The sequence below is a fragment of the Petaurus breviceps genome, unplaced genomic scaffold (genome assembly GCF_028583685.1).
Source record: "Petaurus breviceps papuanus isolate PSGF00001 unplaced genomic scaffold, PetGlider_PUasm1.0 90847, whole genome shotgun sequence".
NCBI lineage: Eukaryota > Metazoa > Chordata > Mammalia > Diprotodontia > Petauridae > Petaurus > Petaurus breviceps.
The window spans coordinates 23,426,269-23,438,531 of NW_027187360.1; the positions used below are offsets into that span (position 1 = coordinate 23,426,269).

General features: G+C 40.7%; 1 protein-coding gene across 2 annotated transcripts in view; it reads right to left on the reverse strand.

The window, feature by feature from the left end:
* Positions 1-10,924, reverse strand: part of NKAIN4 (sodium/potassium transporting ATPase interacting 4) — a 124,070-nt gene extending 113,146 nt beyond the window's left edge. Inside the window, exon 1 of one of the 2 annotated variants that reach the window (XM_069072590.1) lies at positions 10,600-10,924. In XM_069072590.1, coding sequence (XP_068928691.1) covers positions 10,600-10,653 — 54 coding nt within the window. In that variant the 5' untranslated portion in view covers positions 10,654-10,924. The remainder of the gene's footprint in view (positions 1-10,599) is intronic. The other variant, XM_069072587.1, reaches the window with a different exon arrangement.
* Between the last annotated feature and the right edge of the window lie 1,339 nt (positions 10,925-12,263).

The following is a 12,263-nucleotide window of genomic DNA, read 5'->3' on the forward strand; positions in this document are numbered from 1 at the left end:
TTTCAGTTCTCTTAAACGAAGGCCCACCTATGCTGGACTCAAATCCAGTTAGCAAGAACAAGGTTAGTTTTTATTCTAGAACATCCCTAAATGGATTATTGGGTTTTTTTCTTCTTAAAATAGTCTTAGTAATTTTTTTTTGTAATAGTAAGATTATGTAACTGAAGAAGATGGATATAATAAGCATCAAATGAGATAATATTTGTAGGGTGCTTAGCACAGTATATAAGAGGAGTTTAATAAATGCTTATTCTATCCATGAATACATAACAGCAATTTCTGGGATAAGATCAATATCCTGTATCACTAATAATGACACAAAGCCTTGAGACCTCACTATCTTCTGCTCCCTTTGGTTCTTTGGAGGAAAAATATTATAAATAAGTGTAATTATAGTTAGCATTCATGGAATGCTTTAAAATTCAAAAAGTGCTTTACATGTGTTATCTCCTTCATCCTCACAATACTGAGAGGGAGGTTCTATTATTATCCCAATTTACACATGAACAAACTAAAGCTGAGAGAAGTGAACCTGCCTAGGGTCACATAGCTAATGTCTGAGTCAAGATTTGAACACAGGGGTGGATAGGTGGGGCAGTGAATAGAGCACTGGCCCTGGAGTCAGGAGGACCTGAGTTCAAATTCGACCTCAGACACTTAACTAGCTACGTGACCTTGGGCAAGTCACTTAACCCCAATTGCCCTCCAAAAAGCAAAAAAAAAAAAAAAAGATTTGAACTCAGGTCATTCTAACACCTAGTCTAGCCCAACAAAGGTATAGTCTTATTGTTTTGCTCATTTTAAAAGGCAGTTAGGTGGCATAGTGTATAAAGCACTGGGCCTAGAGTCAGGAAGACCTGAGGTCAAATATGGCCTTAGACACTTACTAGCTGTGTGACCCTGGGCAAGTGATTTTAACCTCTGCCTACTTCATTTTCCCCAGTTGTAGAATGGGAATGATAATAACAACACCTAGCTCCCAGGGCTGTTATGAGGAACAAAGGAGATAATAATGTAAAGCACATAGCAAGGTGCCTAACAAACAGTAGATGCTTAATAAATGTTTGTTTCCTTCCTTCCTTATAAGTATCCTTATTTAAGCCAAAGCTGTGCCTGACCTCCTGGAGGCCTCAATCATAATCCTTTTGCTTTCCAGAACCCAAGTTGTATCCCTGATAAATCTACCATTTCTCCCATCCCCCCATGTCCAAGTCAACATAGGTGCTGGGCTACTAGAAATGACAACCAGAGCCATGTCAGTCCATTAGCTGTAGAAGAGTGGACAACACTACATCTCCATCATGCCCAAAGTCAGCTACTCAGATCCTCTCTCCAAACCACATTTCACTGTCTTACCTCTTTGATTAAGTAGAGGAGGGGGCTTTTAAAAAATATTTATTTATTTATTCATTTTTGGAAAATTTTATTTTATTTTTTTCTAATTACATGTAAAGATAGTCTTCAACATTCATTTTTTTGAAAGATTTTAAGTTCCAAATTTTTCTACCTTCCTTCCTTCCAGCCTCCCTCCCCAAGAAGGCAAGCAATCTGATATAAGTTATACATGTGCAATCATGTAAACATATCTCCACATTAGTCATGTTGTAAAGAAGAAACAAAACAAATGGGGAAAGTCACAAAAAAAGTGAAAATAGTATGCTTTGATCTGCATTCAGACTCCATAGTTTCTTCTCTGGATGTGGATAGCATTTTCCATCTTTTGGAATTGTCTTGAATTGCATTTCTTTTTCTCTTAAAAAAATTTTTTTGAGAGGAGGGAAAGTAGGGCAATTGGAGTTAAATGACTTGCCCAAGGTCACAGGGATAGTTTTTTTTTTTTGTTTAGTGTCTGAGGTCACATTTGAATTCAGGTCCTCCTGACTCTGGGCCAGTGCTCTATTCACTGCACCACCTAGCCTCCTGTAAATGGCATTTCTGAGAAGAGCTATGTCAATCATAGTTGATCACCACACAATGTTACTGTCACTGTGTTCAATGTTTTCTTGGTTCTGCCCACTTCACTTAGTATCAGTACGTGTAAGTCTTTTCAGGTTTTTCTGAAATCTGCCTGCTCATCATTTCTTATAGCATAATACTATTCCATTACATTCACATACCACAACTTGTTCAGCCAATACCCGGTTGATGGACAGACCCTCAATTTCCAATTCTTTGCTACCACAAAAAAGAGCTGCTATAAATATTTTTGTACAAATAGGTCCTTTTCTCTTTTTTATGATCTCTTTGGGACACAGACCTAGTAGAGGTATTGCTGGATCAAAGGGTATGCACAGTTTGATTATCCTTTGAGCATAGTGAGGAGGGGGCTTTGAAAGCCTATGCTAAGTGCCCCCCTCCTCCTCCATTAGCACATCCATTACTTGCAAGGAACTGAAAAATTCTGTTAATAGAATTTACATAAACAGTATTATTGTTAATAATGATAATAATCAAGATAGCAAAATGAGATCTTGGTAGCCAAATGGATCCCAATTTGGGGCAGGGGAAGGGGGATAGTGAAAGAGGATGAATTCACGTGGGAAATCCCTTGGAATCACTGTATTCCTCCATCCTCCATCCTGACTGCTTTTAAGAAGCTCTCCCTACTGAATATATGTATTGTTAAGTAGCACTCTAAGGCTGTTTCAGTCCAAAAAGAAAGCTTATTTTCTATTACAAGCTTTAATGCCAAATAACTGATCCATGCATCTAAAGGCTCTCTCTCCCCCCTTGGGGAATCATACATTTAGAAGCCACCTCATTAGACAAAGAGGGCTTTCCATTATGGATTTTAGATAAATAATAAACATGCATGGGGCCTGAGTTTATTATTAAAAGGAGACTCAAATAATCTGTGTTATGTGAGCAAGTCCAGTTTTTGCACAAGGTAAATAACAGATGAATGTTGAGGCAGATTGCCACCCCTGTGAAATGGGGAAGAGCCATAACTTTTACAGAGTCTGAGAATATTAGAGCTGGATGGGAATTTAGGGATCATTAAAGTCCAATAAATCAATAAACAAACATTTATTAAGTGTCTACTGTGTACTATGCAGAATACAAGAAAAAGTGAAACAATCCCTTCCCTCAAGGAGCTTAACTTCTTCTCAGGGGAAACATCATATACAATGGTACACACAACATAGATACAAAATAATCATTGGAGAGTCTGGGGGAGAGGAGGATAACCCTTGAGCTAAATATTGAGGGAGATAATTGTGTCTAAGAGGCAGAGGAGAGGAGGGAGTACATTGCAGACATGGAGCCAGCCAGTACAAAGGTAGAAGGGAGATAGAGTATGTGTGAGCTAGGCCAGACCAAAGTCTTCACTCCACAAATGAAGAGACTGAAGTAGTGACCTAGACAAGGAAAGTATCACATAATCAGTGAGAACACAGTATAGAGTCAGTAAGGATACACTATGGAATCAAGAAGTTTTGAGAAGGGCACTGATGCAGTGAATACAAAGGTTTGGTTTCTTCTGCCAGTTGCCTTGCCCATGGACGGACATGTACCCTGAGGTTTCTTCTTCATCTGTGGCACAATGTGGCACAAAGCCCCAAGTCTAGTACTCTTTCCAATCCATCACAGGGACTTTTCAAAAGGGATATGTTTATTTAGCACCTAATGGTAGAGAAGTAAGGTGACTTCACCAGTCATCCAGGTGCTAAGTGGCAAAGCCAAGATTCAAAGGCTCTGTAATGGGAATGTAAATTTTGAAGATCTTCCCTGCCCCTAGGCTAAAGTGCACCTGGAGCCTGGGGTGGGAGGCTTGTTTTTCAGTAGATACTTTTTGATTGGCCAGTGAGTCAATAAGGTTGCTATATTCTCTGAGCCAGGAGAAGGCTATATAAGCCCTGATGTGTAGCTTTGTTTTGGGGCTCACTTTGAAAAGTGTTCTGTGATTTGATCAGATGAAACTCTGGGAAGCCATTGTTGAGAGCCCCTGGCTTTGAAAAACCCAGATGTTGAAACCCAAATGTTGATTTGGTATGGATGTAATGGTTGGACAATTTGGAAACTGTCTACTTGATCTGTTTCTCTGTCTTGATAATTCTGTCTGTATACTCTGAAGTTCGGGGTGCTGACCTTTTTCCCCTGAACTAGGTAAATGATACATATGTTTGATTAAAGTAAGCTTGTTAACCCATTTTGAGTTGCTTTCCTTTAACAAAGCAGATCTAAGAACCTGTGGTGGCAGCAACCCTGGGGATGCTGGGGTGCTTGCTGTTACAGGCTGCTGTGTGCTCTCTAAGAACTGTGCTAGTCTAACCCTTTCCTTTTGGGTCTTCACAATCAAAGGTGTGCACAGAGAAGCCATACAAGCTTCCAAGGTCAAAACCAAACAGAAATAATGGGCACAGAATTAACGATATACACTGTTAAGGGCCTGAATATATAATGGTACAATTAATGTGCTTTCATGTTGGAAAGGCCAGGAGGGAAACTAAAGAAAATCAGTTCCATACACATATATTAAGGGTTTTTGTTGTTCAGTCTTTTGTTGTGTCCAACTCTTCATGACTCCACTTTGGGTTTTCTTAGCAAAGATATTGGAGTGATTTGCCATTTCCTTCTCCAACTCATTTTACAGATTGAGGAAGGAGAGACAAATAGGGTTAAATGACTTACCCAGAGTCACACAGCTAGTAAGCGTCAGAGCCCAGATTTGAACTCAGACCTTCCTGACTCCAGGCCCAGCACTCTGGGTACCCACTATGCCATCTAGAAGCCCTTATATATTAAGGATTGGGCTGGCCATCAAGTGCCTTTTCTTGAAAAAATCATCTACTAAAACCTAATCAAATTTAAATAACTGGCCTCTTTATGGAGATGCAGACACTAGCTATCTGCACCCCAATTATCAAAAAGAATTAATACAACCTGTTTGTTTTACTCCTTCCAACCTATTCTCATAAGCATAAGGATGAATAATATTGTCTATAATAATAATAATAATATTAATAACACTTCACATTTGTTACCTTTTTTAGTTAAATAATTTCTTCATGACAATTTTGAAAGACAGATATGTACAAATACTTTTAACTGTTCTGCTTGTCTTAAGTCTCTTCCCTCTCCAATCCATCCCCCAAGAGCTTCGAAAATTAAGGTCTTATCATGTCAGTCCCCTGTTCAAATAGCTCCAGTAGACCCTATTGCCTCTAGGATAAAACATAAACTTGTGGGTTTTCATTGTTCCTTAAAGGCCCTTCAAAATCTGTCTGGTCTACAATTTCAGGTTTATTGCATATTAGTTTCCTTCATACAATCTATATTCTATCCAAACTGGCCTATCTGCCGCTCGTCATCTTTGATAATCCATCTCTGTGCCTCTACAGGGACTACCTGCCTCTTCCCTGTCCCCTACCCCAATGCCTGGAATTCACTCACTCTTCCCTTTTAAAAGCCTCTTAGAATTCTTCACTTCCTTCCAGTTTCAGTTCAAATGCCACCTTCTACAGGAAACCTTTCCTGAGCCCTAAGTGGCAGGTACTCCACATACCACCCTCCTCCCATTACTTTGTTTTCATTGTATATTTACTTAACTATGTATATGTTGATCCACAGCAACAGAATGTAAGCTCCTTGAGGGCAGAGACTGCTTTGTTTTTGCCTTGGCATTCATTGTATTTAGCATAATACCTGGCACATAATAAATGATCCATTAATATTATTCTCACTTTACTGATACAAGAAAATCTCTGAAACGCTAAGTGATGCCCACCTTTTCATGGCTAAACAACAGTCAGCATTGGAACGCAGGTCTAGATCATTGTCTAACACTCTGTAGGACTGTTCTTTCTATATTAACATCCCACTTTGTCTGCCTTTGCTTAGAATGTATCGTCATTATGGAAGATGATAAGGGAAATTTTTAGCTAAAGGAAATTCAGAAGAAGCTAAGGGGGGCCAGGTATAAAACAATCTACATTAGGAAAAATTGAATATGGCAAATTTAGGGAACTCTATCAAACCTGATGTCTTGTTACCTACCTCCACCCACAAACTACTTCAGTCTAACCTTTGACCCCGATTCTCAGTAATCCCTAAGATTTTACTGTGATCCAAGTTTTGACCCTGCTTCTGCTCTAAGTATAGCTTGTTGCCTCTGGCCTTTCAATTCTGTTACTTGTATTCCTGGAATCCACACAAAAATTCAGACCCTACCATTACAGGAAGCATCCCAAATTTGATGCCCTTTCCACTCCCCAAATGAAGGAGACTTCTAGCTTTGGGACCAGTGAAAGGAATGGCTAGAGTATGATATAACACCTTATTTCATGTCAGAAAAAAACAGTAAAGGTTCTGACCACTGAGAGACTTGTGCTGAAATGAGTTCTATCAAGTTTTATTAAAATGCTTACAAGTCTACATCCTGATTTTTTCTTCACTTTGGCACTCTCTTTGAGCTTTTTTTTTTTCCACTGGTACAAGTAATGAATGAGAAGACCTAAAAGTTTAAAAAGAACTGCAAGGCAATTTGGAAGAGAGATACTTCAAGTTTAGAACTGATGTTATTGATTTAAAAAAGGGTCTCTGTGGGGGGTTGGTAGGGGTCTGAGAGAGAGGCTAGGGAAGTCTTTATTCTTGATGCCAATACACTCAATGGATTTCGACAAGATAATGAGAATTGCTAACACTTATGAAGGCAAATGAAAGTCCTAACAGAAAGAGGCATTGTAATCCCAAAAGGTGCTGGCAACTGGTTATGACTTTCTTCCAGATTTTCAGTCCCTAGAACCCAGCTCACAGATGAATTTTAAAATCTTCTCTACTATGTTTTTTACCTCATCACTATAACGAAGTAAGAATCCTGGGAAATTTCTAAGTTCATCGAATCCAGCCTGGCTTCAGAATGGCAAAGTTCACCCTATTCTTTGGGGAGGAGGCTCCCAAGAAGAAATGCTTGGGGGTCTTTGTCTTGTATCTTGGTAACTAGAAAACTCCCACGGTTGTCAAGCAAACTCCTCTCCTTTTTATCTCCCTCCCTCCACCACATCAAATCCCAATGACCAGAGAGCAGTGGTTGGTGTAAAGACTTCTTCTTCCCAAAGCAGGGTGATGAACTGGTGGATTTAACCGACAGACGGCAATTATCTATTAGAACAATAGTCCATTCAAAGGCAGCCCCTGTTCATTTTCAGTGTGCTCTCTGCCTGGCCAGAAAACAACTACCTAGACACAGATCCCAAGGACCCAACCCACCATCATGGACAGGTAACACAGAAGTAGTGAGTCCAAGGGAATAGAATCTGAGGTCACAATCCCTTATTACCTACTCTTTCAGTGAATTACAAGTCACACCCTTAGTAACTGAATTATTTTTCTTAATTCATTGTTTAAAACCTTCTGAAATTATTAATGCCAGTGACTGACAATTTAAAAAATAGATAATCCCAGGTGAGTCAAATTTCTCAGGCCACATTTTTTTCATTCCCACTTTTGCTCAATACTTAATGATTCAGGAGATAGAGGATTCCCAAATCAGTCTCTCTAGTCATCAGTTGGACCACACTACTCCAGACCTGTGCAACTGCATGCAAAGACATCTCTATGTTTACATTCAACTGGCACTTCAAGTTCAACACACCTAACCTCATTATTTCAAGTCCCCTTCCCTACTACTCAAAGGTATTTATTCATGTATTTATGTGTTTGTTTATTTAACTTCAAACCTCCCTACTACTGTTAATGGCATTAACTTAGACTGGAATCTCTAGCACCTAGCACATAATAGAAACTCAATAAATACTTATTCATAGACTGATTGGAAATCAGAGACATCTCAGATTCTTCTATCTTTCTCACTACCCTTCTCCCCACAAATAAACAAACATTCAGTTACTAAGTTTTCTGCCACTACCCTTGGTCAGGTCTTTATTATATCATGCCAAAACTACTGGAATACCTTCCTTTATCTTCCCACACCCCTTTCAATTCAGGCTGTGAAGGGTGCCAGACCACCCTTCCTAAAGCATTCTCCATTTTGCCTACAGAATAAAATCCAAATTCCTTATCTTTGAATTCAAGACCCTCCTAGATATTCTCCCAAGCTATTATAAGATCCAGAAATAGAAAGGATCTTGGAGATCATTCAGTCCAAGCCCCTTATTCTACAAATGAGGACACTTACTTCTGGTCACCTGTCCTACAATCCAGAAGAAACTGGACAATTCAACCCTTCCTAAACAAGATCATCCCCACCACCACCATGCCCCATCTCTGTGCCTTTGCTCAGGCTGTTACCTCCAACTGGAATGGTCTTCTCTACTGAAATCCTATCCATCTTTTGGGGATCAGTTCAAATGCCACCTCCTCTTAGATCACTCCAGCTAAAAATAATCCTTTCTCTGCTCTGCATTACAGTAGTCCTTAATTTATACCACATTCTGCTTTGTATTGCAGATGTGTATGTGTGTGTGTGGGGGGATGGAATGGGTAGAGAGGGTCTTTTCTTTACCTTGACCCCGTACCAAACTATGTGTTCTTTGAGAATAGGGATGGTATCTTGTTCTTTTCTGTATTTCATACAGCCCCTAGTACGGTGCTTTGCACATAGTAGGTACTCAGTAAATAATTGGTAATGAAATTACATTTTGACATTAGCATTAAATTGTTTTGAGACATAATAAAAAAAATTAAAATCTATTTTGGAGGTTAGGTGAATCTTACTGGAGTTCTCTTCTTAGAACTCAAAGCACTTTATGCTATACACCTTTTATTTGGCATTTTATTGCTCTCCACTTCATGACCTCTCTTATATTTAATTCTGAAACTGTTATTTAGTTTTAAATGCATTTATATCCTAGCTTCTCAACTAGACTCAGTTTTGTGAAGGCAGAAGCAAGAGTTGAGTCTTATTTGACTCTGTATCCTCTAGCCTCCACATAGTAGGTCCTCTATCATTTTTCATCGTTTAATGCTTGTTAAATGAATAATTGGTTGGGTTGGGTTTTTTTTGTTTTGCTTTGTTTTTTAATACTGATTCAACCCTACCTTACACAGTTTTTAGATCGATACTCCTCAGTTTTTAGAGATACTCCTCAATTATTTTTTTTACCCAACCCCACCCTCAACTCTGCCACGCTCCAAAAAACAAAACCAAAAAAACAAAACAAAACCTAACTTCCAGGAAACATAAGCTGAATTACTATGAAGATGGGGCAGAATTTCCATGAAAAACTATGCACTGCTTTTTTTAGGTTAAGTCTTTCCCTTCTAAAGCTGGAAGAACAACAATGGCCCTAGCAGCAACCAAACGTCCAGGCAAAAACTGTAATAACAAAGAGAGGACATTTCCTTTTTAAGATGGGAGAAACCCCAGTCTATTAGCAATTGATAAGCCAGGGAACCACCAGATACAAGCCAAGCCCAATAGAGAATCACAAAACAGGGAAACCTTTGTTTATCCCGGCCATGGGCTGACAGGCCAGCAGATAGAAGGGCAAGTCAGTTCAATTTTGGAAATCAGCATTCTAAAGACTAAGCTATCAAACACAGTTTCTTTAAAAAAAAAAAAAAAGCATTCTATCCACAGGATTTCTCAGAGCACTTATTTGACGGAACAAAAAGAGCCTCTTAAACAGTACACAAGATTTCGTGAGGTAGAGGGAAAATAATCGTTAAGTTAACCGAAATGTCTAAGTTACTGTTAGATACTTCTAAAGTGGTATGTCTGTCCAGCACACTCGGACTCATAAATATTGGGATGCAAAACAGTGGACCCTTTCGACACCACCCCTTTCGTTCTCCCGCTCACACATTCGCGAACGCACAGAAACATACAGAAACGCGGAGGGAACTCTCACAAAACCTCATCTCCTTATTGGTTTGCCTCAGTTGTCTTTCAGGAAGAGGAACATTTCGACTAAGGTCCACTTCCAGTTCTCTCAATCTGGTTGTCTAATAAAAAGTGACCCTCCTGATAATGTATTCGGACTCGTATATTTTTTTGTGTGTATGTATGTATGGTCCACTGGCAATATACATAGATGGCCCCTATCAACGATGCACACAGGGATACACAGCTCCTATTCATACCATTGATTCAAGAAAACCCAATACTTGTTGAGCTATTTATTGTCGGACTTTTCTTAACACAAAAAAAGGAAGGTACAAAGTTACGAAGACCTTAAATAATGCTCAAACCTAACCGACACCAGTTCAAACCCTCAATTCCTTGGAGCTGAAGGGTCCCTTCCTTCAGGACAGACAGACTGACACAGACAGACGGGATTCCCTGCTTTCTAGTGGGAAAAGATGAGAACATTTTTCTTCCCACCCCGACCCGGGCCCCCAACACGCTAACAAAAATGCTCCCCGTTTTTCTGTTTGGCCCGGAGGGACTGAGCTTTTTGTTCGCCAGGCGGGGTCCCCGGACGCCGCTTTAACCTGGCCGCCACCTGTCCCTTCGCCCCCTCCTTTTTTTAGGCAGCTGGGGTATGGCACCACCCTGGCCGCGGATCCCTGAGTCCCAGGGGGTAGCGAAAGTTGGTCAGGAGAGCCCTCTCTAGAAGACGCTGGAGGCAGGGGGCCGTGACTTTCCTTCTCTGGATGGTGAAGGCTTCTTTGGGAAGAGTGGACAAGACTACTTACCAGCTGTAAAGTGCAGAGGAAAATAAGCGTGCAGCGGCCAGTGCAGCATCCCATGGTCCCGGCGCGCACTGGGCTGCTCGACTCGGCCCAAGTTCCGATGTGCTGCTGCTGGTGCTGGTTCTGCTGCTACTGCTGCTGCTGTTGCTGGCCGCCAGCCCCGGCTCAGTGCGCTGGTTCCCGGACCATGCCCCTTTGCCTCCGGCTCCTAGTCGCCTTTCCCTGGCCGCTTGGTCTTACACACCAGCGCCCAGAGCCCCCGCCCCCTTTCCGCCTCCCCAGCCGTGGCTGCGGCCAAATAACAGCTGCTCCGCCTATTCCCGCTGCTGGGGTAGGGGGCTGGGGGGCGGAGAGCGGAGAGCGGACCCGCTACAGGGCTTCTCCGCCTGGGTGGGTGGGTGGGAGGGGAATGGAAGGGAGGGAATGGAAGCTAGGGAAAGGACCACTTCTTAAAGGGGCGATGCCTTGGAGCTGCTAAAGGTATAAAGCGCAGGAGTTTTATCTTAGTGCGTTATTGCAAGAAGTTATTGACTTGCAAATATTTTAGAAGCAGCGTATTAATCCGTTCTTCCTTTAAAATCGTTTTTTTAAACTTTTATTTTGCAGCAAAGTACTAATCCATAATCAATACCTATTTTCTTATTATCATCCCAGATCCTTCCCATCACTCCTCTGGTCCCTATAAACTGACAGTATAGAATCCATCATCGTCCTCTAGAGACACAGATCACCCCAGCACCGGTACTTCCCTTGGTGATTCTATATCACTATCTTACTACAATACTATGTCGATCATACTACTGTTGTCTACCCAAAATAAAATAATAGGGAAACCCATAAAATGAAAACAGATTGGCAATCCAGAGGCATATCTGCTAATCAGAGTAAAACCAATAAAAATCAATTTCACCCTTCAAAAAGTTTTCAATGAGGCCTAAAGGAAAAAAAAAACCCACTGGATTTGAGGTTCACAGGTTTGTTCCAAGCCTAGCTTTGCTACCTACTACTTTGGGAACACAGGACAAGTTATTTCCTTTTTATAGAGCTAATTTTCCTTCTATGTAGCACACTCTCTAGGCTCAGTCCTCAATTCTGACAGCCTAAGTAGGTTGGGTCTCTAAAGGGTCAATAACTACCTTCTGTATTAGGGGTAAGCCTGTGTGTAACTATTCATTAAAGTTTTAGCTCCTGAGATCCCACCAGTAAGTATGCTTTCCTTTAACAACCAGCCAGTAGATCAATTAGCTTTTGGAAAACACTTTTATTCAAATAGCAAAATAAGAACAGTAGTTATAATGCTTATAGGGACATTCTCCAAAAAAGACTTATAAAGTCTGCAGGAAGAGGAGATTTGCCATGGATTTATTAATGCAATGGTAGTGAAGCATAAATGCAAGGAATACACATGCCCAAGGCAATTCACAACTGTGGAACAGCCCGCATCAATATTTCTTTCTCCCAAGAATCTTTATGAAGTTCATTATATCAGTGTTGGTTATGGTGTGTCACTCCATTGCTAAGCTGAGGTGACTCTAAGTAAGGTGTGGAGCCTCATCTAGATGGATCAATCCATTCTTGAGCTGTCAAGCAAGTCAATGGGTTGCTAAGCATGGCTACTACTAGACTGGACTGGACAGGTTGCTAGGCCTCTGCTACTTCTGGCCTAG